General features: G+C 35.0%; 2 protein-coding genes across 2 annotated transcripts; both read right to left on the reverse strand.

Annotated features, from left to right (window-relative positions):
- Positions 1-325: 325 nt before the first annotated feature.
- LOC128221586 (T-cell-specific guanine nucleotide triphosphate-binding protein 2-like) lies at positions 326-1,309 on the reverse strand. Its single transcript, XM_052930191.1, has one exon. It carries the CDS (start codon positions 1,307-1,309, stop codon positions 326-328), a length of 984 nt encoding a protein of 327 aa, XP_052786151.1.
- LOC128222401 (T-cell-specific guanine nucleotide triphosphate-binding protein 2-like) lies at positions 1,207-25,647 on the reverse strand. The gene is made up of 3 exons (XM_052931380.1): positions 25,487-25,647; positions 5,066-5,770; positions 1,207-1,549 (listed from the first exon to the last, which is right to left on the reverse strand). The coding sequence occupies exons 2-3, from the start codon at positions 5,764-5,766 to the stop codon at positions 1,357-1,359; spliced, it is 894 nt and encodes a 297-aa protein (XP_052787340.1). The 5' UTR covers positions 5,767-5,770; positions 25,487-25,647; the 3' UTR covers positions 1,207-1,356.
- Positions 25,648-27,494: the final 1,847 nt, after the last annotated feature.

Raw genomic sequence — 27,494 nt, forward strand, 5'->3', positions numbered from 1 at the left:
TTTGAGATATTTTAACTAAAAATAGTTATAAACAAAATATCTAAGGTCATCCAATCATTTCATTAATACGAAACTAAATGAATGGCTATGTATATGAAGTATGCATAGCTAGTTCATGTTCACCTTCTGTTAAGAATAATGCTTATATCACAAAAAATAAACCATTTTATTTAAGTATTGCTTTCAAATAATAGCGTAAAAATTATTAATTTTCATAAAAATAGCAAAATGAATTAACATTTAACATAAGAACAGCACAATGCCACTTTCTTTTCATACACGATCAACACTGTTTTGGAACAGAAATGTTCTGCTAGACCAGTGTCTAAAGGCGTCCTTTTATTTTATGACTACGCGTGTGTGTCGTTGTTGGAATCGATTCAGCCAACCGTTTTGCTATTACATAGTTGATTTTTAGGGCATCCTCTTTCAATTTCTTTAAAAGATCCTGAAGCAATGCAAGTGTATTTTGAAAGGCAGTTATTCCAGCAATAATTGTATCAAGCCCAACGACCATCGTAAGAGCGATTTTACCACCCTTTCCAGCAACTGCAACGGCACATAATTTCAATAAATCAATTATTGAAAAGACAATCGGACGCGTAATCAAGCCTAGGGTATCAATGTTTATTGCAAATTCCGTCTCATATTCCTTTATCGATTTCTCATCAAGATTGAACTGCTTCCGGTAAAACTCCGCTTCATGGGAAAGGATTGCTATGTCGACTAACTCGCTCACACCTGGCAATGGTGTAAGCCCAGCAATACCTGCCGCAATAGCCATTTTTAAGGCTCTGTTAGACAGAGCTTTCTCTTTCTCCAAGATGACATTTTCGGTAAGCGATGGTAAAATGAAAACCAAGGATTCCTTCTTCACTTGCGGAGTTCCCTCGATCACATCTTGCATTAATCGATCAAAATCAAACAGGTTTATTTTTCGAAGTTCAGTTGATATCAGATAAACTTTTGCGTTCAAACCTCGAAGATTGCGTTCCGCATCTTCTCTTATCTTTCGCAGGCTTCTTTCTTCGTTGAAGTTTACCCCAGAATCCTTCTTTTCGTTATACATATCGGTATCGATTTTTGTTCTCACAAAGAAGAACTTCTTCCCTTGCTCCTTTACTTTCTGACCGAGCCACGCATCGTTTTCCGTAAAACGAGTGGCAGACAGTATCATGTAGAAGTCGTACTCGTTGAAGTTAACTTTCTCTACGTAGGACTCGCGGGGAAACTGCTGCGTTCCCACACCGGGGAGGTCGTACAAGACAAAGTTTTTGTGCTTGGGATGTGGATATTCCTTCACTTCCATTGTAGTTTCTGTTGTTCCGACTGCGGCTGCATCGGGATCTGTAGGTTTTAATCCACGGAAAGTATTGATGAAACTGGATTTCCCAACGCCCGAGCTTCAGTCACTGCAATGCGTACCGGTATTTTCTCCCACTTGTTACTGTTCTCTACAATAACCTGCTTTAAACCAGGAAGACCGTTTTCCTTAAATGCTTCGATCATAGCTTTCTGGTCGTCTTCTGTTATTCCTGACATTTTTGTTCTGCAACATAAAATGTTATGACGATCTGTTAATGTTTTGATATAAATTACATTGTGTAAAGTGATTAAATTAGTATACAATTTTAGAACGTATATTAGTTGCAAAACCTTATTAAGCATCCTTTTAATCTCTTGAAATGCAATTGGGCTACAATGACAGTAGATCGCTAATATAAGTACCATGTGTTTTTGTGTACACCATTTTGACCTAAAAATAATTGATATAACGAAATCTGCACTGGTAGGTGTAATGAAATTATGCTTAAGTGGTTAAGTGTTAATAATTGATCCGACATAGTGAAAACAAACAATTATTTATATATATGATTGCAAAGTGTAAATAATTAAGTTAATGTTTTTAATCAAAGAGACATTTATTGCTGAATCCTGTATCTTATCCCATGTATTATAGCACTTAAATGATTTTTTAAAAAATGAGCTACAAGTTCATTGCTGTGTATTATATCACGAATCACGAATCAAACTTTCTGTCATATGTGTTATATCGTTGGTCATGTATGTGTTTGTTTTATATCAATGTTTGCGTAATCAATAAACGTGATATGAAAAAATGACACAAATAATTCAATTTATTAATTAAAATAATAAGTTTGCTGTTTTCACGACGAAACAATACAACAATATCGATTCAATTGCGGATGTAATAAGACATAATTCAGACTTAATGTGTTGTGTTTGGTGTTATTTTTTGTATTCGAATAATTATATTGAATGTATTTTTTCTCGAACCTTTTCATAGGTCCCGACGACATAGCGTGGTTCGACTGCTTCGTTGATATTTACCCATTAATTGAATACTAAATATGTCATTATTCATCTATGTATATCATGCATTATGTTACCTCTGTCAGACAGCCGGAGACGGAACGAATTATTTTATTGATCGACAACATTGGAAGAAGAAAGTAAATCCACTCTTGACACTTTTCTTAATAATATATTTGAGACGTTCGGTATTTAAGGATCGTTTTGAAACTTGTTTTCGGAACTGGTTGAATGATATTGTGTATTATATTACGACTAGTGACATAACCTTTTTAGTGTTGTGGATGATTTCTACGAGTACCTTATGAAAGAGATAATAGTCCCAATCTGTTAGCATAGTGGTCATATTCGACTTTTAGGCTTTTTTACAGGCTTTGATTTTATTCGAATAGCACATAAAAAATCAAATCTGGAGTCGAATAAAACCTACAGGATCAAACTGAAACACAAACTCCTTTCTTGTCTACAAACGCATCGGTCCAAAATACATTCGGGGGCTGACTGACCGGTCCTTATAATGTCATATGTTATGTGTAATATTTTTACTATTTTTTTATTACAGAAATCATGTTTCGTTTTGTTTTATTCATTAGAGTCAAATGAGTTGATTATAAGGATAAATTAAAATATTTCTTTAGCATAAACTTATACTGTGCCTCTTTGAACAAAGAGTCAATGATGGCTGCCACTAAGTTCAAATGTATACCTTGAGTTCACATATGTGCATGGATATTGACATATAGTCCTAAGTCATCACATTTTTAATTTTAAAATGAAAATATTACGTAAATGGAAATACAAAACATATATATCATTGTTTTTCAAAATGGAGTCCAAGAAGGCTGACAAATGTATAAAAATGTTTCATTTTCTCATGAGCTTGTCCGTTTGCATGTATGGTTTGTTAGAAAATAGTTTTGTGGTATATTTGTTAATCAAAGTATTCTTTTAAGTATAAAACCAGTAATTGGACCAAATCACTTTCAGAATGGCGCCAAAGATGGTTGCCAAAGTAAACCATAATGATGGGTTTCTTAAAAACACGTGCATTTAGCATTGTTTTTTTTGTCAAACTTATTCAATTATATTGTTTGCATTTAACAAGTATACTTTTCTATAACCATAAAACGTATTGGACATGGTTTAACCTGGTGTCAAAGATAGCTTCACAAAAGTGCCAAATTTACGTGTTTTCATATATATACTTCTTGTCTATGATATAAGAACTGATCTAAGACTACTTTAATAAACATTTAATCTAAAGACCCAGTATGTTTTAGTATTGTAAACTTATCGAAGTGTACCGTCCAGTACTGTTTACAAGCTTTGTTCCGCCCACCTCTACCTCATAAGCATATTGTAAGTGAGTGGTCGAGTTCGTGATTACCTTGGTATTTCCCATACATTTCTGTATTACCCAAAGTGAAACTGGGCTTTTAAATGAGCTTTCGTAGTCTTCAATAAATATTATTCAATTTTGTCAATGCACAAAAATCTTAACTTAAATACTTAATACTTCAAAATATTAATTTTTAATGAATATTTGGTCGCATTGAATAAACAGTTTTGTTTTACATCAATATTTCACGGAATTGAATGCGAAGAAACTAGGCTTTCAATGAGTGACATTCAGCGTGTGTTAATATAAAATTTCCATCAACCGTTTTTATTTTACAAATATTTTACGAAAAGTTACAAAAATAGAACTGTATCTTAGGTTATTTAGTTGCAACTGTTTTTCTGTTTCTAGTAACAGTGACATTGACATTGACCCTAGGGTTACCGAACGCAATTCAAGTTTACATAAACTCTTCCTTTATACACAATATGTCATTCCCAATTGAGAATATTTAGTTGCAAGGGTTCTTTTGTAAACTTTAGTAACATTGACCTTGAATTTACTCCAAAGGGCCCCAAACCCATGCCAATGAGAGGTGTCCATAAGTTTACTCTGACTAAAGAAATTCAGTTTCAAAAGTTTTTTTTATATGTTAAGTAACAGGGACCTTGACGCAAAGAGCACTTAACACAATCCCATGAAAGGTCTCAATAAATGTTCGTAAATTCCAAAATTGGTAAGAAAATGTAAACCCAAAATAAATATATTTAGTCTCATCCGTTTTTTTTATTTTCAGTAACATTTACCCCATGAACTCTTAACGCTATTCTATGAAAAGTCTCCATAAACTGTGCGTGCCTACATACAAAATTGTGTCACAATATGTTACACTTATTATTTAGTTTCAACCATTTTTGTCGTTTTATAGATACTCTGATCTTAACCTCGACCGTAGGGGCTCCAAAATCAATCCTATGCAAGCTCTCAATACACTCATCCTATATGGCAAATTTGATCACTTGTTCTTTGATTTCTAGTAACAGTGACCTTGACCCTAGGGGCCAAAAACGTAATCCATGAAACGTCTCCATAAGTTATTTCAATATATCCAGTTTGGTCACAAAATGTCAATTAAAAGTGTTTTTATTTTTAATTCAACCGCTGCCCTATTATAAGTAACAGTGACTTTGACCTTGATTCAAGGGGCCACAAACGCAATCCAATGAAAGGACAACGTAACAATAATATATTCCATGGGAATGCGTTTGGGGCCTTTAGGGTCAATGTCAAGGCAACTGTAACTAAAAATGGAACAACGGCTGGAACCGAATATATTTATTGTTATTGACTTATGTGTACCAAACTTGGTACATAGGAAGAGTTCAACAATACCTTTTATATGATTGCGTTTTGGGTTCTTTCTTCACTTGCGGAGCTCCCTCAATCACATCTTGCATTAATCGATCAAAGTCAAACAGGTTTATTTTTCGAAGTTCATTTGATATCAGATAAACTTTTGCGTTCAAACCTCGAAGATTGCGTTCCGCATCTTCTCGTATCTTCCGCAGGCTTCTTTCTTCGTTGAAGTTTTCCCCAGAATCCTTCTTTTCGTTATACATATCGAAATCGATTTTTGTTCTCACAAAGAAGAACTTCTTCCCTTGCTCCTTTACTTTCTGACCGAGCCACGCATCGTTTTCCGTAAAACGAGTGGCAGACAGTATCATGTAGAAGTCGTACTTGTTGAAGTCAACTTCCTCTACGTAGGACTCGCGAGGAAACTGCTGCGTTCCCACACCGGGGAGATCGTACAAGACAAAGTTTTTGTGCTTGGGATGTGGATATGCCTTCACTTCCATTGTAGTTTCTGTTGTTCCGACTGCGGCTGCATCGGGATCTGTAGGTTTTAGTCCACGGAAAGTATTGATAAAACTGGATTTCCCAACGCCCGAGTTTCCTGTCACTGCAATTCGTACCGGTTCTTTCTCCCACTTGTTACTGTTCTCTACAATAACCTGCTTTAAACCAGGAAGACCCTCTTCCTTACATGCTTTCATCATTGCTTTCTGGTCTTCTTCTGTTATTCCTGGCATTTTTCTGCAACATAAAATGTTATGACGTTCTGTTAATGTTTTGATATAAATTACATTGTGTAAAGTGATTAAATTAGTATACAATTTTAGAACGTATATTGGTTACAAAACCTAATAAATCATCCTTTTAATCTCTTGAAATACAAGTGGGCTACAATGACAGTAGATCGCTTATATAAGTACCATGTGTTTTAGTGTACACCATTTTGACCTAAAAATAATCAATAAAACGAAATCTGCACTGGTAAGTGTAATGAAATTATACTTAAGTGGTTAAGTGTTAATAATTGATCTGACATAGTGAAAACAATTAATTATTTATTTATATGATTGCTTAGTGTAAATAATTAAGTTAATGTGTTTGATCAAAGAGACATTTATTGCTGAATCCTGTATCTCATCCTATGTATTATAGTACTTAAAAGATTTTTTTGGGAATGCGCTACAAGTACATTGCTGTGTATTATATCATGAATCACGAATCAAACTTTCTGTCATATGTGATATATCGTTGGTCATGTATGTGTTTGTTTTATATCAATGTTTGCGTAATCAATAAACATGATATAAAAAATGACACAAATAATTCAATTTATTAATTTCAATAATAAGTTTGGTGTTTCACGACGAAACAATACAACAATATCGATTCAATTGCGGATGTAATTAGACATAATTCAGACTCAATGTGTTGGGTTTGGTGTTATGTTTTGTATTTCGAATATATCGAATATTCTTTATCTCGAACCTTTTCATAGGTCCCGATGACTTCGACATAGCGTGGTTCGACTGCTTCGTTGATATTTACCCATTAATTGAACACTAAGTATGTCATTTCTCATCTATGAATATCATACATTATGTTATTTTAAAACCTCTGACAGAAAGCCTGTGACGGAACGAATTGTATTATCGAACGAAAACATTAGAAGAAGAAAGTAAATCTACTCTTGACACTTATCTTAATAATAAATTTGAGACGTTCAGTATCTAAGGATCGTTTTCAAACATGTTTTCGAAACTGGTTGAATAATATTGTGTATTTTATAACGACTAGTGACATAACCTTTTTAGTGTTGTGTTTCCTTGGATGATTTCTACGAGTACCTTATGAAAGAGATAATAGTCCCAATCTGTTAGCATAGTGGTCATATTCGACCTTTAGGCATTTTTGCATGCTTTGATTTTATTCGGATAGCACATCATGCAAAATCAAATCTGGAGTCGAATAAAACCTACAGGATCAAACTGAAACACAAACTCCTTTCTTGTCCACAAATGCATCGGTCCAAAATACATTCGGGGGCTGACTGACCGGTTCTTATAAGGTCATATGTCATGTGTAATATTTTTACTATTTTAAACTTTTGCTACTGAGCTTGTTTCTGTAGTTTTTTGCATTAATATTGTTCTATTCAATAGAGTCAAATGAGTTGATTATAAGGATAAATTAAAATATTTCTTCAGCATAAACTTATTATGAAAGGTCTCAATATGTGTTCGTAAATTCCAGAATTGGTAAGAAAATGTCAACCCAAAATAAATATATTAAGTCTCATCCGTTTTTCTATTTTCATTAACATTTACCCAAGGAACTCTTAACGCAATTCCACGATAAGTCTACAAAAACTGTGCGTGCCTACATACAAAATTGAGTCACAATATGTAACCCTAACTATTTAGTTTCGACTGTTTTTTTTCCGTTTTCTAGATAAAGTGACCTTAACGTCGAACGTAGGGTCTCCAAAATCAATCCTATGCAAGCTCTTAATACACTCGTCCTAAAACAGCATCCGGATTAAGTTTGCAAATCCAGAATTTTTGCAAACTTATTTTGTTTTGTTTTTCACCCAATGTTACAGTTTTTGATTTATTGAATCGGGTTTGGTAATACTAATAAGAGTTATTTTTTATTCCTGATATTTGATTTAAAAATATGTCTTTTTGGCATATAAAGTCAAATTTTCCAATGGGAATCCCATTGGGAAATGGCCTTCCCATTGGAAAATGGATTTTCCAATTGGAAAATTAGCCCAACAGTTTGTGTTGGAAAATTCTCCCACATTTAAAAAAAAGAGAGTAATAAATCACAATCATTATTGTCAATAGTTATAATGTAAACTTGAAAAAGTGCGGTTAGTGTACCTTTTATCATTTTTTGGAAAAAGAAATCACATCGACCAATTTTTCCAATTGGAACCTTCCCATTATTCAATACAGTATGGGAAAAATCAGGAAATTGGAAAACTCCAATTGGAATCATATCCAATTGGAATCTTCCGATTGGAAACATTGGCGATGGGCTTAATTCAATTGGAAATTCAGACAAACAATTTAAATAGGAAAATATTTCCACTTTCCTAAATCTGTTAAAATATCTATCAATTTCCTTAGGAATATATTTTAATTGTTATGGTGTTATTATTGTTTACTGTACCTGAGTCCTGACGTTGTATCCATCATTTAATGTATTTTAATGCAATAAATTATATCAAAAATTACCTGAAGTATTCTAACTCAACCAGTGACACAACTTCCATTTTTTTTAATGTCTTTAACCTGGTTTCTTCTCCTCAGAGGCCATTTTGTTTTAATCGATTAAGATGTGGTCACGAACGACTAGTTTTTCATTTTGGGACAAATATTAAACTAGTCTTACGCTTGAAAATGTTGTTTTTGGTTGTAAGTACCTTTACACTTAAATTTTAACATTATCTTTATTTTCAATGAAGATGTTATAAATTAATAATGAGGCTTGTGAAATGTTATAACATAATCATGTATTTCATAGACACTGTTCTGCAGTATGATATTATTACATATCCTTCACCATGAGCCCATGAAAAGCTTACCACAAACACAATTAATCATAAAGTCAGAGTTGGGTACATGTTTTAGAAAAAATATCGCCAGTATATTGGGCTAGTGTATCTTGCATTACAAAATAAACGATATTGATATAGCCTATTGACATAGTCTCTTTACTACATTGTAGAAGCTAGGTCAGTCATCCTACAAGATAGCAGAAAAGCAAAAAAAAAAATAAAATCATATGATGTATACTTGTATTGTGACCAGACCGATGATTATAGGACCGGACTGTGCATTACCGATTTTACTTAAAGATATCATTTGGAATACTTCTGTTTTAATCATCAGTTCAGCATGGTTTACTTTCAAGGAATCTGATTGGTCAAAGGTTTATGTAACCTTTCTTATGATTGGTTCGTGGATATTTCGCTCACTGTTTCCACGATTTTCTGCAGTCAAGACGTGCTTCATGCAGTCTTATTTTAGTAACATTAAAATCCATGCGAGTCTTTTGGAGGTTTGTTTCAAGGTATGCATTCCTAGTTTTATCCATGTATTTGCCTGTGTTCTCGCTGAGATGATATATGTTATTTTGTGTAGCGCTTTTATTCGCGATTGTCCGAAATAAGGTGTAATTCGAAAAGCGGTATATAATTCTATAACATAACAATTGATCTTTTCACTGATCATTTAATCTATGTACACTTACTATTCTTTTAACTTAATTTCTAGAGACTAACCATTACAATCACTATGAGTGAGGGGAGGTGTACTGAAGCAGTTTTCAATACCACATATTGGTAAGTACAGTGTATGAATGTTATATGTTGTATACGCTGTACAATATTTTGTATTTGCTTTGACCGTTTGTAATTGTGGTTATATGTTTTTTGTATTACATTGTATGCCATGTTTGTACATGTCATCGTGTGTTATTTGTTATATTGTATACCAGATACATGTAGGCCACTAGCAGTCTTTTATCCCATCTTCTATTTATATATGTATGTGTCTTGATTACATTGTTTATGTATATAATATATCTTACAGATTACAAGTCTTCAGAACCTGACTTGCCTTGGTTTTTATACCCGGATAACCATACTCTTATAACTTTGATGATTAAATTCTTAATATTTTATTTGAATTTATGAAATAAATAAATTTGAAATAATATTTTTTTGAAATATTTTCATAATACCTACGGTGATTTGTACTTGTGCAGATTTGGTGATTTGTGATTTCTGACTTAGCACAATAAGTGGTACATTAAGGCTGAGAATAAGTACTGGTCTTGTTATTTACTTACTTTGATTTGTTTCGTGTGATACGTAGAACACCCACATGGTGTTTGCTAATTTTGGGAAGTGATCTTATTTTATTCAATTTTGCTCGTTCCATTGTATTAGAGCACATTGATTACTTTGGATAGCATATTGATTACCCTGTGTAAGATGTGATTACACTTTTTGAAATTAATAGTGGAATTGTGAAGTAAATGACTCTTTTTTATTTAACACTTTCTTTGAAAAGATGATGAACTGTGTTAATTTATTGAACAATTTTATCAATATAAACTGTGAATACTTGATAGTCATTGCAGCTAAAGAAGAGGCGCCTGAGGAAGGAGAAGCTTCTGGGGGATTATCCAAAGAAGAAAGCGAAATGATTGGTTTACTTAGGAGTTTGAAGTTGAAGGCAGATGTATCAGATCCTGAAAGAGCTGCCAGACTCATAGAAGTGTTAGGTGGGGTGAAACATGAACCCACAATAGTCAAAGATGTGAAGGCTGACCCAACACCGAACCACTCTTACCCAAAGTTGAGCATATTTTACGGTGAAGAAGGAAAGGGAGAAGCTAATTGGGATAGTTTTAGATACGAAATTGAGTGCATAATAAATGCTAGGAGTTACTGCGAGGAACAAATCATGTTCGGAATTCGACGCTCAACAAAAAGAGCAGCAGTGGATAAGATAAGAAGATAAGGTCAAGGGATAAAGTTGAATAAAGTTCTGGAGAAACTAGAGAATTCTTATGGAATAGTTGAAACGAAGGAGAGCATAATGAAACGATTTTACACATGTGAACAAAAGAGTGGGGAATCAGTGGAAACATATGCGACAAGACTAGATGATTTGTTCTTTAAGGCTGTCGAGCTTGGAGGTTTTTAAACTAGTGACACATTAGTATTTAAAGAGGTTTTACACTCTGGACTCCGAAAGGACATTAGACTTATGTCAACATATCAGTGTGACAAGATAAGTGACTATGATCGGTTTAGGAAAGAACTCCGAATAATAGAAATAGACCAAAAGAACTCTAGCCCGGAGAGGAAGCCATGTAGACCAGAAGTAAATACCCCGAAAGAAGAAGACAGCGAAATTGTCAAACTTTTAAGACAATTAACGGAGAGGATTGATAGGATTGAAAAGGGACAAAAACAGCAGCCACATCAACAGCAGCAGCAACATCAAGAAGTCTATGTTCTAAGAGGGGGATACCGGGGAAGATGGCGAGGAGGACAAGGACGTGGTGGATGACAAGGATTTGGTAGAGAGGCTACTAAAACAATGATGAAGAAAATGTAATGTTCAATGATGGAAGAAGTTGTTTCATTTGTAATAAGAAAGGGCACATGCAGAGAGACTGCCCTACCATACTTGCCCAGTTTGTTTGTTCATACTGCAAGAAGGAGAAGGGACACTTCAAGAAAGACTGCCCAAACTTTTAAGTGCCCGAGTTGGGGGATCGAACCCGAGCACCCTTTTGTCTGATCCCAAATTGATTGGAAATACTAATGAAGTAAACATCACAATAGCCAACCACCCAACCATTGCATTGTTACATACGGGTAGTGTTGTTAGTCTTATTTCAGAATAATTTTACCATGAACATTTTCCTTCTATAGAAATACAACCAGTTGGTGATTTATTGAACATCGCCGATGGAGAAAATTTACCTTACAAAAGATATATTGAAACAACAATATTTACTACTGATGGCCTACCAGAGTCCAAACCACTACCTTGCTTACTTCTAGTTACACCGGACACAAAGTATTCAGCTAGAACTCCTGTCATATAAGGAACGAATATACTCCAATAACTAATGAAGGATTGTTCAACACATTTTGGTGAAAGATTCTTACAGGAAGCTCCTTTACATTCGTCATGGTACTTAAGCTTCCGCACAATGAGTGTAAGAAAAAGAGAACTTAAGAAGAACAAGAATCGTCTAGCTGTAGTTAAATGCGCTACTACTGAGAATATTATTTTGAACCCGAATCAGAGCACTGAGGTGATAGGCTACACTGACCATGAACTTGAATATTGTCCCACCACTGCTATCATTCAAGAGTGTGATGATTGTTCTACACCATCCATAGATGTTACACCTACTGTCATACATTATACAGGGGAAAAGAAGAAAGAAGTAAGGGTAACATTGTCAAACACCACTACAAATCCTCTTGTCATTCAACCAAGAGCAGTATTTTGTGAAATACAACCAGCTACTGTAGCCTAAGAAGTTTTTGAGAAGATTGCAAAAGATAGGACAAAACTATTGGATGATTTAAACATTGATGAATCAAATGTACTAGATGATGGACAGAAACAAGAGTTAATGAATTTACAGGAAACACCAGGAAATATTTACAACCGGTGAAACTGACATTGGCATTTGCAATCTGATAAAACACAGAATTGATTTAATAACTGATAACCATTCAAGCAAAGACACCGCCGAATACCACCATCAATGATCGAAGAAGTACGCAACCATATTGAACAACTGTTAGCGTCTGGTGTCATCAGACCATCGAAGTCACCATATACCTCGAACGTGGTACTTGTTCGGAAGAAGAATGGAAAGCTGCGACTCTGCGTCGATTACAGACAACTCAACAGCATCACTATTAAGGATTTCTTCGCACTGCCTCGCATGGAAGTGATATTCAATAGTCTTCATGGCGCAAATTAGTTTACGACTATGGACATGAAGTCTGGGTACCATCAGGTCGAAGTTGAAGAGTTGCACAAAGAGCGAACTGCGTTTACATTAGGTAATATGGGCTTACTACGAATATTGTAAAATGCCATTTGGTTTGACCAATAGTCCAGCGGTTTACCAAAGAATTATGCTAAAAATACTAGGAGATCTTAACATGAGTATTTGCCTCATATATCTAAATGATGTAATTATCTTCAGTGACTCCTACGAACAACACCTGGAGCGTCTAGACATCATACTTACCAGACTCCACGCGGCTAACCTGAAATTAGCACTGGAGAAATGTATTTTCTTTAAAGTTTAAACCAAGCGTCAGCTTTCTTGGACATGTGTTAAGTGCTAATGGAGTCGAAACCGATCCAGCAAAGATCGAGAATGTGAAAGGTTGGCCAGTTCCATCCAACTCTGATGAACTTCGCTCCTTACTCGCCTTTGCTGGTTACTATCGCCGTTTAATTAAGAGTTTTAGCGACATTGTCAAACCATTGAATGAGCTACTGCCTCCAACTACCACCGAGAACGGGACCAAGACACCAAAGCCTGAGTGGAAATGGACAGAGAAAGAGCAAGCTATCTTCGACCTTCTGAAGGAGCTTTTGTCCTCTCCACCCATAATGGCCTACCCCAACTTTCATTTGCCATTTGAATTACACACAGATGCATCGAGTAAAGCATTAGGTGCCGTGTTGTACCAGCTGCAAGATGGAAAGAAGAGGGTTATTTCGTATGCCAGCAGAGCCTTAAACAAGTCTGAACGAAACTACAGCGCATTCAAGTTGGAGTTTTAAGCTCTGAAATGGGCGGTAACCGAAAAGTTACCTTACCTTGTCTCACTTCACTGTCCTGACTGATAACAACCCACTGACTTACGTACTCACAAGTGCCAAGCTTAATGATACTGGACAGCGATGGGCTGCAGCCCTTGGTAAGTATTCGTTCGACATCCATTACAGAGCAGGGTTAAAGAACCAGGACGCTGATGACATGAGCAGGTATCCATATGGGAGGATTTATCGACATGGACAACATAGATAGAGTGCGAATGACCCATCTGTAAAGGCCATTTGTAATATGATTGCAGTGCCATATGTCGACACTCTACCTATGAAGATGAACATCTTGGAAGCAACTTAAGATATGGGCCAACCTCTGGCTCAGAAGAAAATGAGAGAAATTAGAAGGGCACAGCGAGCAGATCCTCTGATTGAGAGATGGAGAAAGGCTGTCATAGACCAAAGGTTACCCAGAGACTTCATGCACGGCCATGACTTAACTATGAAGAAACAATTTAAGAACTAAGATCAAGAGAGGAATCTTGTTTAGGAATGTACATGATCGAAACGATGAAATTGAACAGTTAGTAATACCAGAGTCGTTCCAGAAAGATATCTTGGTTGGTATTCATGATTTGTCTGGACATCCAGGACAGGAGAGAACGATGCGCTTTAATGAGAGAGAGGTATTACTGGCCAGGTATGACGTCAGATGTAAAAAAACTGGATCAGTAAGTGTGATAGATATATTAGAAGGCAAGGAAGGATAGACAAAGCACCACTTGTTAATATTAACACCTCTTACCCTCTTACACTTTTATGCATTGATTATCTCACATTAGAACCATCAAAGGGTAACGTGAGTAACATTGAAAATGAGTCACACCACACCATACCATCCCCAGGGTAATGCAGGTCCAGAGCGGTTTAACCGGACTTTGCTTGCAATGCTTGGTACCCTGAAGGAAGATCAGAAGACTGATTGGAAGAGGTATGTGAGTAGTCTTGTGTACTCATATAATTACACCCCTCATGAAGCCACTCGAGTATCACCATATGAGTTGATTTGGGGAAGGAAGCCAAGATTGCCCATTGACGTCATGTTTGAAAAGGCAAGAGAACCTAATATATATATAAAATATATTTCAGGTAATGCAACAGAAAACACTTGAATTATGTTAACTTAACTCTTTAATTGATACCGTAATTGCAGGACAAAATAAAGTGAACGTATATAAATAAAATCTGGTTTTAATCGGGGGCGAACCTACGCTTGTTGAAAAAAGAAGAAGAAAACCGATAGCATAACCACTCAGCAATAGGGGTTCATACATAATTTATTGGGTATTCTATCATTTATTAAATACCCTGAAAGTATCATGCCTTACTGTCAATTAACCAATCACGTTTCAGCCTTTTGCTGAATTGCTCTACTGCAGTAGCAATGTTTTGGGAAATCATTAATATTGACTTCAAAGACAATATTTAAGCATATATCAACATTTGTTGAGGGGTTTCATTGTGAGTATCTTAGTTCTTACACTCATGACTATTTGATACACTTTATTTTGTATTTAAAAACAATATAAAAACACATTTTACAAACCATGAGCGAGTCACTATAACTTGTACAATAAACTCATATCTGGTTGATACACACTCCCTCAGTCTTGAAAACTGTTATACGTGATTTTTTAAAACAAAATTAGGTCCGTGATACCAGTTAGAGCTGACCAGATGCTATAAATTGATACTGATGAAAATAAATATATGAGTTGTGCAAGTTGTTACATTGCAAATATTTGTTTAATTATTAATACTAGAGTGTATTTGAATGTGACTTCAAACCGGTTTACCACAAACATGTTACTGTAATCAATACTATCGGCTGTGAAATTCTGTCAGACGAATTTGTTTATTGAGCTTTGCAGAAAATGAATGACACTTACGTTTTGCTAAATGGATATCTCACCCATGTGTAAGTCATACATTTCTTCATAGATCTTTTTATGTTGCTTGTTGAATTTATGAACAGTCAACTCGTAATGCACCAGTAACCATTCCCCTCCCCCCATTCAGGGGAATAGCGGGGATTTTTACTATCACTAATCAGTCCACCCAATCCCAGGTAAATCCACGTCAAATGCCCCCGTGGTGACATCCTAGTTAAGCCAATTTCCATATATTTTTGGCGTGAAAACAAATCCACCGAATTCACTCGGCAATGTGGAAGATAATTTTAAACACTCCCAATTTAGCCCGCTTTCACAGTATAGCGGGCCAAGGGGGCCGTGGTTACAATTGACCGGTGCAAATTTATTTAAAAACAGGATTCTTTTTTTTCCCACTAGCAGCTTAAGAGGGAAGGTGAGACAATGCGTGCCCCCCCCCCCCCCTCCTAAATTGGTGAAAAGTTTACTTTTTAATATAGTTGAAAAAGAGTACTAAAATTCACCTGAAAAGTGCATTTTAGACAAGAAATTATTAAATTTTACTTAACATTTTTTAACAAGCCCTGCTGTTTAAAACGCAGAATTTAGCAAGCCCTGAAAGCATTTTACCACTGCAGGGCTTGCGGGCTTCTGGGCTTCTGATGTGCTAATTTCGACCACTGATATGATTGGCATTTATACTGATTTATTTATAGCCAAGAAATAACCTTTATTTTATTCATTTTTCGTTTCGTGAATAATTTGGTATCAGAGTAGCCAAAAATATATTTGCTTTTAAAAATAATACATTATTGATCACATCATCAGCAAATATAATCAAACTGTACTGAAAAAGCCATATCGTAATACAATTTTAACACAATGTTTTGACTCATTAGAATTGGAACCTTGTCATTTAAAGCTGTACTCTCACAGATTGAACGTTTTGACATTTTCTTTTTATATTTTGTCCTGGAACGAGCTATTTTATGCGAAAATGCATGGAAACCAGTGATATAAGACTGCTGACAAAAAATCAGATCTCAGCTTTTCATTTTCAGGTCAAAAATTGATGTTTTATGCATTTTTCTTAAACAGTTAGTAACACTTTTAGCCATAAAACATAAAATTTCGAATGGAAATATGAAAATCTGCGATCTGTGGTTAAGAATACCGATTTTTATGCTGCTTAGGTGTTTGCTTGACACATGATGGACTTCAATGTAGCTGCATTTGTGATTATTTTGAACTGAGTTGGATGTAGAAGTGTCTTACTGTGGTATGTTTGACACTAGATAAACTTCATTGCAGCAGAATTAAGATTTACAGGGCACTGAATTGACTTGATTTCTTTACACTAAATGTTTTTTTGGGTTTTACCGCCATCTTTACTTGTTTTTAGTCCATAGAAAAATGTGTGTCAAGTAAACCAGCAAGCTGATAGTGTTGACGTAGTGGTAAGTCTCTTTTCAATTCCTTGATTAAGAGGTTATAGTGTATAAATAATCCAACCAACACACTTTGTATGTGTTTTGTTTTTAAATTGCGACCAATGGTTTATTGTGAACTTGACATTGGGGATATATTCAAAGTAAATGTACCTTTTTATAAAACAAGAGGGCCATGAAGGCCCTGTATCGATTATCTGTTCCAATTCAAGTGTGAATTAGGTGTTTTCAGGGCAAGGCCAATTGTGAAAGGGGGAGGGAATAAGTGTTTTTTAGGGCGATGGATAGTGCAACGAGAGGCGACTTAATTAAAACAAATTTAGGACTAGTTTTCAATGCTACATGTTAAATATTATAGTTGAGGGTATTACAGATTTAGAGAATTTGAAATGTCAGTCTGGTGGTCTGCTACCTTAGAAAGGATGCGTACTTGTCTTTGTTTGTACATTTTTATTTTCTGTTCTTGTCATGGGTGGAGTATAAACATGAAAATTGTTTCATTTAATTCAGAATGTATTTTAGCAGTGAGTGTGATTAAAACACTTGTTCTACATGAAAATGCACGAAACATTGAAAACTTATTATACATACTTTTGACTGCATCACGGAAGGACTTTTTTTATTAAATTACAGTATATTTTCAATAAATCTGCATATAATCATGAGGTATGGAATCAAAACATTTATACCTGCTGGAATTAAAAAATATATTACTTAGATCCGTAATGACCAAGTTGTTTTTTTAATATCCAGATGATTTTTTCAATATCACGGATGACCCAGTTGCAAACCTTACCTTGCTGTAATAAGTACATTCTGACCAGGTTTCATATAGATAAAGTAGAAAATATGGCCTCAACAGTGTTTTAACAATATTTTCTATGATTTGACTTCGTGACCTAGTTTTTGAACTAAGGTTACCCAGTTTCAAACTTGACATAGACTTCATGAACACAAACGGCATATTTTAAATATAAAATAATTAATTGCGACATTTACTTTCTCTTTGGTGCATCCGGATTTACATATCTACTTTCACTTTGTCTCATCCGGGTTTGATGCAGTTAATTTTTACATTGAGTTTCATTGGACGAAATTTTGATTGGCTGTTCATTCGCGCTTGAATAAAATTTCTTGGGTAAATTGTTACGCGGTTTTTGTCATTCGATCTTCTAAGTTGTCATGACAGTCAGTTGACTTTAGAATAATTTCCAATTTAACCTACCCACCCAACCCTTTATTATTCTGCATTATGAAAGACGTTTATTTGGTTGTGTTGAATAAGAATTTCCATTTGTTTTGCATGGAAGCATTGTGATGGTACTTAGATATTTGTGTTATTTTTGTTGTACTAGGTTCAATATGTGTCTTTATGTTGCTATTTGTATTAGACATGATGATTTTAAGTTGTGATATTGTATGTGTGCATCACATTTATCATGTTATTGATATGTACAACTTATTATATTGATGAGTACTTAGTTTATTTAACACTGATGTTTAGCATATGGCGAATTTATACATTATGTGTTAAGTTATTTCTTTGAAATGAGAATTATTTGTATTCCAAATTATGTCACGACGGAATAAGCTATATAAACTTTAGGGCTGCCACGATATACCGGTATACCGGTATATCGCGGTACGAAGCAAAAAAAATCGTACCGCGGTACAACATTAGCGTACCGGTTTTTTTCCATTAAATTCAATTTACAAAACTTATCGGTCTTTTCATAATTTGGATTATGAAAAAATTGACGTGTGCAGATTCAATAATCGATTACTTCCTGTTCCAGTCATGTAGGCGCAATATCCCTAAAACCCGGGTCTCCGGATCGCCGTTCGTACCGTACCGATCAATTTGTTACCGATCAATTTTGTGTTTTCTTACAGTTTATAGTATTGTTATTAAACGTAACAGTTAATATTTTTTTCCATTATAGTTACGCAATGATAAACAATAAGCCGAATATAGTTATGAGAGGCTGGATGAGGAGAATACCAAGTACAAAATGGTCCAACCAATAAAAATTGAAATTGATTCTCTTGTTTGGTGGAAGGAGCATTGCTTCTACTTTCCTTTACTTGTCAATCTAGTTAAAGCTCGGCTTTGCATCCCAGCGACGTCAATACCATCCGAACGCGTGTTCAGCACAGCGGGAGATATAGTTACCGCCCAGAGATCTTGCCTAGCTTCAGATCTTGTAGACAGGTTACTCTTTTGTAAGAAAAACTGTCAGAAACGTGACTAAGTAACGAAGGCTTGAGACAGTCTAATAACTATGTGTGGTCTTAGTGTTAATTGTTTACATATTTCTAGTCCAAAGTTAAAGACTAAAAAGATATAGAAGTTTTGAGTGATGGTTTTATTGTTGTGTTTGGTTCATTTGTTTTTAGTTAGATATGTTCTGGTCAACATATGATATCATCTTATCTATTAATTGTTTAAGCAGTTTGCTGTTTTGAATAAAAAATGTTTCAATTGGCGTATCGTGGCAGCCCTAATAAACTTGACTATCATTCGGCGTTGTTCTTATTCTTCCTAAGTAAGGGTATTTTCTTTAATAATAAGTTATATAAAGAGCTGAGGATAATTATTCTGACATAGTTTCATGGTGATCAAAGAGAGAATGTAACCTCTACAGTGTTTACAAAGTTTTTCTATGATTTGATCTAGTGGCCTGGTTTTTGACCTCTGATTACTCAGTTTCAGACTCTACCTAAAGATCATCAAAAATAAGATTCTGATCAAGTTCCATGAACATATGGTCATAAATGTGGCCTCTAGAGTGTTGACATGCTTTTCCTATGATTTGACCTGGTGACCTAGCTTTTGACCGCACATGACCCACATTCGAACTTGGCCTAGAGCTAATTAATATATACATTCTGACTAAGTTTCATGAACATACAGTCATAAATGTGACATCTAGAGTGCTAACAAGCTGTTCCTATGATTTGACCTAATGACCTAGTTTTTGACTGCACATGACCCAGATATTAACTTGACTTAGAAATTATAAATATTAACATTCTGACCAACTTTTATCAAGAAACATTTATAAATGTGACCTCTAGATTGTTAACAAGCTTTTTCTTAAATTTGACCTGGTGACCTAGTTTTTGACTGCACATGACCAAGACTCGAACTTGGCCTGGAGCTTATCAATATATACATTCTGACTAAGTTTCATGAACATACAGTCATAAATGGGACCTCTAGAATGCCAACAAGCTTTTCCTATGATTTGACATGGTGACCTAGGTTTTGACCGCACATGACCCAGATTTAAACTTGACTTAAAAATTACTAATATAAACATTCTGACCAACTATCATGAAGATAGAGTCATAAATGTGACCTCTAGAGTGTTAACAAGCTTTTCCTTCAATTTGACCTGGTGACCTAGTTTTTGACCGCACAGGACCCAGATTCGAACTTGATCTAGAGATCATTAATATTAACATTCTGACCAAGGTTTCTGAAGATACAGTCATAAATGTTACCTCTATAGTGTTAACAAGCTTTTCTTTTAATTTGACCTGGTGACCTAGTTTTAAACCCCAGATAACCCAATATCGAACTCGTCCAAGATTTTATTGAGGGTAACATTCTGACCAAGTTTCATTAAGATTGTGCCAAAATTGTGACCTCTAGAGTGTTAACAGTCAAATTGTTGACAACGGACGACGACGGACGAATACGACGGACGACAGACATAGGGCGATCACAATAGCTCACCTTGAGCACTTCGTGCTCAGGTGAGTTGAAAAAAGGTAACGCATCTTACCGTTCAAAGATTGAAAGACAAGCATTCCCTCTTATAGTTAATGTAGTGCCGTTACCAGTGTAACGCCGTTACCAGTGTTACTTTTAAAGACCTAGTTTAAGGAATGTTTGGCATGACAATCCCCTGCTGTGCATCTCATGCTAACTGCACTGATGTCACAGTAGGGGCCAATTTCCTGTTTATTTGTGTATTGGCTCAGGGCCATTAATTTTAGGATCCATTTCTATAATAAAACCTCCAAAACTGCACAGCAGGATATTCAGATCAGATATCTGATAAGACAATTAGGCATTTAGATAAGATCAATACACAGACATTGTGTACAATACACGTCTTTTTTTTCTTTTTGTTGTTGTTGTTTATTTTGGGGTGGGGTGGTGGGGGGTCACTTATAGAAGGATTAACCCAGGCCTTTAAGCAATACTTTCGTAGATCACTTTGATTTTCATGCATTGTATTTGCGTAAACAATAACGCATAATTTTTTTATCATATTTCCATGTAAATATTTATTTACCCATTTGCTTTCTTTTGTCAAAAAACGTAATCAGGAGATTATAGTTGAGTGATCCAGATCGTACCTATGAAATCTGCAATAATGTTGCATTTCTTTTTCATAACAACAGCCAACCATTTAAAAAATAACACAAGGTAAATGTTCTCATATGAAATTTTGCGTATCAATTTAGTTGCACCCCGTTGGCTCGAACTCGCTTGGCTCGAATTTTAGCCGGTATACCGTTTTTTAAAATCATCGTTATCATGTGGGATTTGGGCCAAGCAGCAATGCTATATCTTTTCACAACGTTTAGTCTCACGTACTCGTATTACAAAACTTAACTGTCAATTGGGTACTTCATATATAGAGCCTTATAGAGCCCCTTTATTGTTTGTTTGGCACAAAATGTTTATTGGACACACAGTGGACTTGAGAACAATCTGTCTGTGGTGACTGTGATAGGTTGATGGTAGCCATAATGAGGATGAATGAGCCCTGGCTTGACTTTTTAGAGCCCGTCTGTGGGCTTGTTATGAAGCCCATCTTGAGTTGGCTTGTCTGTAACCACAATAAGGATGCAGAGAGTATATTTGCATTTTCACGTTCCTGCATTTTGAAATGCGTAGTATTTTATGTCCGTATGAAGTACATCATGAAACATTTTTATCATCTATTCTTTACGATACGTTGCGTTTTTATGCCACTTATGCAAATTTGCACCTGTGGTATGTTTTGAACGCGTTTATATGGTAATTGATAACATTGACTTTTTTGATAAAATGCCTTTAGTTTGTGTTGAAAAGAACATTATGCATTATGATGAAGGTAATTTTATTCACGTAAGGTATCAATATCTATAATTATTACAACTCTTATTCACTAAGCGTTATTATGTTGCAGTAATTCAAGAGATATAAAAATTGTTATCCTGTCAGAAAACATTTAAACTGCACGTATTTACGATTTAATTTTCCTTCTTAAAATCATGAATAAGAATGAGGAATGTGCATGTTAACTTCCAAAGTATCAGCTGAAATAAGAGTGTGATAGTTTTACATAATAATTTAATGTATTTGAAATTTTAGCAATCCATGTTTATAGCATATGAGTCTCAAAGAAAGTACAAACAATTAAATAAACTTAAAAAGAAGAAATGAATATAGAAACATGGGGTACTTTTCATACTCTGGCCTTGAAATGATCATTCCATGTATCTTGAAGTGTTCAATGTTGTATGTAAATTTCAAGTGTCTTATGATAAAGAAATGCAATAAAATATTTTTTTCTATATTTAAAGTAATATACTTAATCCGTTCGGAAATGTTCAGAACGACAAAACAAGTGAAAATACGATGTACAGATCATTATCACAGAGGTGTTAAAAAACACTGACCCTGGGTAACCTTTATCAAAATGATAAGTTTGGAGGGCAAAAACTCTGGACTGATTTTAGTGATGTAAAAAATCCGAAACAGCAAAAAAAAAACTGCTTCGGCATTTTTAAGTGAGGCCATCAATATGATTGATAAATTATATTGACACACGTAAATCAATGTGGACCATTCTTTTATAATGGACTACTGTGAAACACAAATAAATAGAATGAAATAAAAGAATGATCAGAATATAAAAAAAATAAAAAGAAAATATTATGGGGTCTATGAATGAAATCACATACTGGATAATTAGTTATAAGCACATATTTATATTGAAACAAATATTGTATTTACATTATTTAGCTATGGCAGCGACAGGTTTTCATATTACTTTCCCCTGTTTAAATGTAATATCCGAATTGTCTGTCAATATGTTCACTGATATAACATTCATAACTTTTGCGGCCTGGCACATTGCATCTCATGGCAGTATTCTCCTAGTTGGCTTCTATTTTTCAAAATTCTAAACATGTCTTATTTTCTAAACTATTGATTTATCATCACCATATTCATACATTCTCATTCACCAGAGGTTTGATAATGATAAATCAAATGGGGAACGCAAAGCATCATCACTCTGGTGAACGAGAATAATTTCATATAGCACGATGTACATGAAATAATGACAGCATGGCGAGTCGTTCCTTCACTAATTTTACTCATAAATACCATTAATTAATCCTTTTCATACAATATATCTACATCACCTCTACGACTCCTTTATAATTTGTGTCAACATATAAAAATAATCATGTGGTCTTTAACAAAGATAAAAGTGTAAAAAAAGTTAATATCTTCGACTTCATATTGCAAACAAATTGTGGCTGAAACTGATCTGTACGTAACATATTGATCAAGGGCTTTTATATGATACTCGGGACTCAAGCAGAAGTACGCAAACAGGTACACCCAAATTTATCTGACCCTGGCTACTTTCCAAAATGCAAGAAAAAAACGAGCATTAACCACATTTTCACAATGTAAAGAACTTCATAAATGCTAAGAATGGTAACTCTTGACAAAATTGTAGTTGTCTTTAACCTCGCAAATGATCGGTTAAATGACAAGATGTATGTAATCAAGCTTAAGGTATGACGTCACCATTGCGTTATATGTACTTACGTTGTGTGGAAAGTTCACAATAAAAAATAATGTTTTTATGACTGATAGACATGTTTTCACATGCTCAATACACTGTAAATCAAAAATATCATTATTCCTGAAACGTTTATACATTGAGTATCTATTATTGCTTGATTTATCATTTAGAATAGAGATTTAAGCATAAACTGCTGCCCTATAGTTCAAAGGTCATTTTGGAAGAATTGTTTTGGCGGACTGTGCAATTTTTAGAGTTTTTTTTCAAGTGGAGAGATTTTTCTTAGGAATAACTTGACCCCCCTTTTTATTGGCTTTAAATGTAATTTAAAGCTTGTACTTTAAGAATATATATGTTTATCATAGTCTGCATTCGCTCGAAATGCCTTTAAATGTTGTCTAAAAAATCATTTCACATTGAATTATAGAGGAAATGACAATGGTGGTTTGTAACCTTAACGACTGCGTTTTTGTGACATTGATGAAAGTTGGATTTATATTTTGTTTGTGTTTTTTTTCAATCGGATAAAAAGTTGTACTATCTGATACAGGGTTAATGAAGCAATGCGATGGTTAGACGTCATGCTAACCATTGTATAGTATAACAGCGATGAGGAATATGGATAAGTCGACAGTTGACCGGTAAGGACATGTAATGCACAAGTCAATTGTAACCACGCCCCTCCCACAGTTACTTGGTATTTGGATTGCATTTTTGGCCAATAGTGTTACCATATTCGAGCGATTGGTCCCTAGGGTGATCTCTTGGACTGAGAATCATAAAAAAATGTGTTTTAGAACTCTGTGATACACATAATAAACAAAGAATCCACTTTTGGTCGTTTATTTTTACATATTAAATATTTTAAAATTTCATACAATAAAGATTGCTGTCCAAATACCAAGTAACTGTGTCCCCCATCCCCTCCCCCAGGTCCGGGGAATAGCGGAGACTTTGACTTTTGGTCCAGCCAAGCCCGGGGACGAACTGCTGGTAACCCCCCCCCCCCCGCCAAATGCCCCCGCACCCCAGGGACCCTAGGTAAGGCCCATTTCCCGCTATATTTGGTGCGAATACAAAACCACCGCATATACACCCGGCACTGCGGGGCCACCTGGAAGGTAAAACACGTCCCATTTCCCCGGCTATCCCCGGTATACCCCCGGACCTGGGGGGGGGGGGCTGTGGTTACAATCGCCTGGTGCATGAGATGTCATTTTTGCTGATGTTTTATGATAATAATTTTCTTTATTCCCATTTCCTACATGTTCCCATTCCAAATCCTACCAGTCCTTCCAATTGGAAAATTCCCATTTTAAAACTGAACTTTTTTCTCCAAATGGAATTTTTCCATTCATCAAATTATCCAATCGGAATTTTCCAATGTTCATAACTTTCCCATCTTGAATGTGGGAATCCTCCAACTGGAAAGATTCATACACATGCCTTAAATGAATCAATCGGTTCTTTTTAATGAATTTATTCTTTTACATGTAGTTAGTGTAAAATATTCTTAATAAGATAGTCTATTTCCATTTGAAAAATTATGTTCCAAATTCTACCATAATTTAAATGGAGCCAGTTTTCCAGTTGGAAAAACTTGAAAAAGCCATTTTCCAATGGGATGGCCAATTTACAATGGGATTCCCATTGGAAAAGTTGACTTTAATTATAAAAAACCAACATATTTCCAAATCAAATATCAGGAATAAAAAATATCTCTTATTAGTATTACCAAACCTGTTAATATAATAATACACAAATAAAAAACATTGGGTGAAAAACAAAGAAATTAAGTTTGCAAAAATTCCGGATTTGCAAACTTAATCCGGATGCTGTTCAAGATGTCATATTCAGCCAAACACTATTATCTGATAATCTCTTTACTTCTTAAGAAAATATTTAATAACTTCATTCGTACCTTTGATTCGATGAATAATCGTTCCAATTTTCACCGAAAAATGCACCTCTTCTTCAATTTGCCAATTCTCTTTTGAGAAGATTGAAATGATTTGTAAAATAACCGTCGTCCTGATCTGATACCAAATATGGTAATATTTGAGACTTCAGTGAATTGAAAATGTTAACATTTATATCTTTCATATCTACGGCAGCATGATACCGACATCTATTCCGTAATGTCAAAATCAGATTTACACATAACGTGCGAGCCATAACTATTGGGGGCGAAAGTCATACGATAAAAGAAATAAGCTCCATATGACGTGTACCACCATTGGCGTATAATTTGATTTCTTCATACTCGGACGAGGCAAAGTCGGCTAGTAGACTGTGAAGTGTATGGTGAACTCCGATGCGAGTGGACTGCTGTGATTGTCACGGCACAAGCTTTGTCTTTGTATGCATATTTTAAGACTCCAGCCTTTAGTTGTCTACAAATCATTGTCGAATAACGCAACAGACATTTCAGACATTATGTTTTACAGCTTTTAGAATTTGATGAAGAAATCAGATTTTTAAGAACGAACACAAATGTTTCTAACCCTGACAGATCGAAAAGGATTGAAACATACTGATTGTTGCCGAAATATCAAGAAATAGTATATACAAATATGTAGCGGCCGTGTTATGAACTAATGTTCCATACAATATATAAACTATGATCAGATAATCATCGAAATGTATTCTTACAAGTTTTCAATTCTAATTAAACGTAATCGGTGTATACTCCAAATTATTGAATGAAGATATCTGGTAATATAATATAATGTTATTAATTAGGTGATTTCATATTGGCTACGAAGCACAAAAAATTCAAACAGTCGGAAAACGGAAAACCAAATGGCTACCTTTAAAAATAATTTCGAGCATATTTTTCATATAAGCCGAGTTTCGACAGCCAATAAAAATGGTCAATTTCTCAAATCCTATATTAGGCGAGTTTTGTAGCCAATCAAAACGGAGGAAACTCATATAAGGCGAGTTTTGTTGATACTTGCCGAGTTGGGTCGATATTGAGCGAGTTCTGGCATATATTGTCTTCAGTTGTCTGTATTGGTACAATTGTCTCTGTATCTCGTCAAATATCTCGTCAAATACGTAATAGCTGTATGTATATATGTTTGTATGTATGTTTGCATTCATTAGCGCAAGGACGCACACACGCACTTACGCACATACGCATACACGTAGGTATATATTGTATGTGTTTATAGATACGTATTGTACCATTGAATTATTTTATCGGTTGTATTGTTAGATAACTGCATTCCCAGCTGTAAAATTATTTAAATAAGCTATCTTCACGAATATTTTATTCACGAAACCATTTTGATCAATTATTTTGTTACGTTTAAACATAGAACAAAAATACCCTAATATAAGTAAGCCATATTAAAATATATCATGCATCCAACATAAATGACGGTACGCCATTGGTCCAGGGCTGGTCAGGCGTTGACCCAATATTTTTTTCCAAATTGGGTAACTGAATTCATATCGCACCACCTGATATGGTTTCTTTTGCCCCGTATATTCCATATATGGTCACTTACTAACAACATAGCTTACAATGTAGATTGGATTTGATAACACAAATTGTCCCAAATTGCTGTAATATTAAGGTTGCAAAGTGGCCGTGTGTGAGTCCAGAATCAGTCAGATTTTGGTAAGAAAAATGTCAGATATTGGCTAAAAAGTGGTCGCATTTCGGTGTGAACCGGTCAATACTCGACGTCGGGTTGACATTGATTTTTTTAAATTTCGACTGTACGCCCGAAGGTTACCCAACGTCAGAATCCGACGTCTTTGCGAAATCATGCCGACGCCATGTGCCTGCTATGTTTTGCCTTCAGTATCTTGTAGTATTAGGCCAAGAGCTTGGCGACCAGGTTGGCCATAAAGTAACGGAATGGAGACGCGAGTACAGATTAACGCGTTGCCTTTGCGTTGTGTTCCTCCGCATCTTA

This window comes from Mya arenaria, chromosome 16, assembly GCF_026914265.1.
Source record: "Mya arenaria isolate MELC-2E11 chromosome 16, ASM2691426v1".
Classification (NCBI taxonomy): Eukaryota; Metazoa; Mollusca; class Bivalvia; order Myida; family Myidae; genus Mya; species Mya arenaria.

Coding starts and splice junctions, on each gene's coding strand:
- LOC128222401 (XM_052931380.1), bottom strand. CDS start 5,766: ATGCCAGGAATAACAGAAGAAGACCAGAAAGCAATGATGAAAGCATGT. Junction 1,550..5,065: donor AAAACGCAATCATATAAAAG/GTATTGTTGAAC, acceptor TTTATGTTGCAG/AACAAAAATGTCAGGAATAA.
- LOC128221586 (XM_052930191.1), bottom strand. CDS start 1,309: ATGGAAGTGAAGGAATATCCACATCCCAAGCACAAAAACTTTGTCTTG.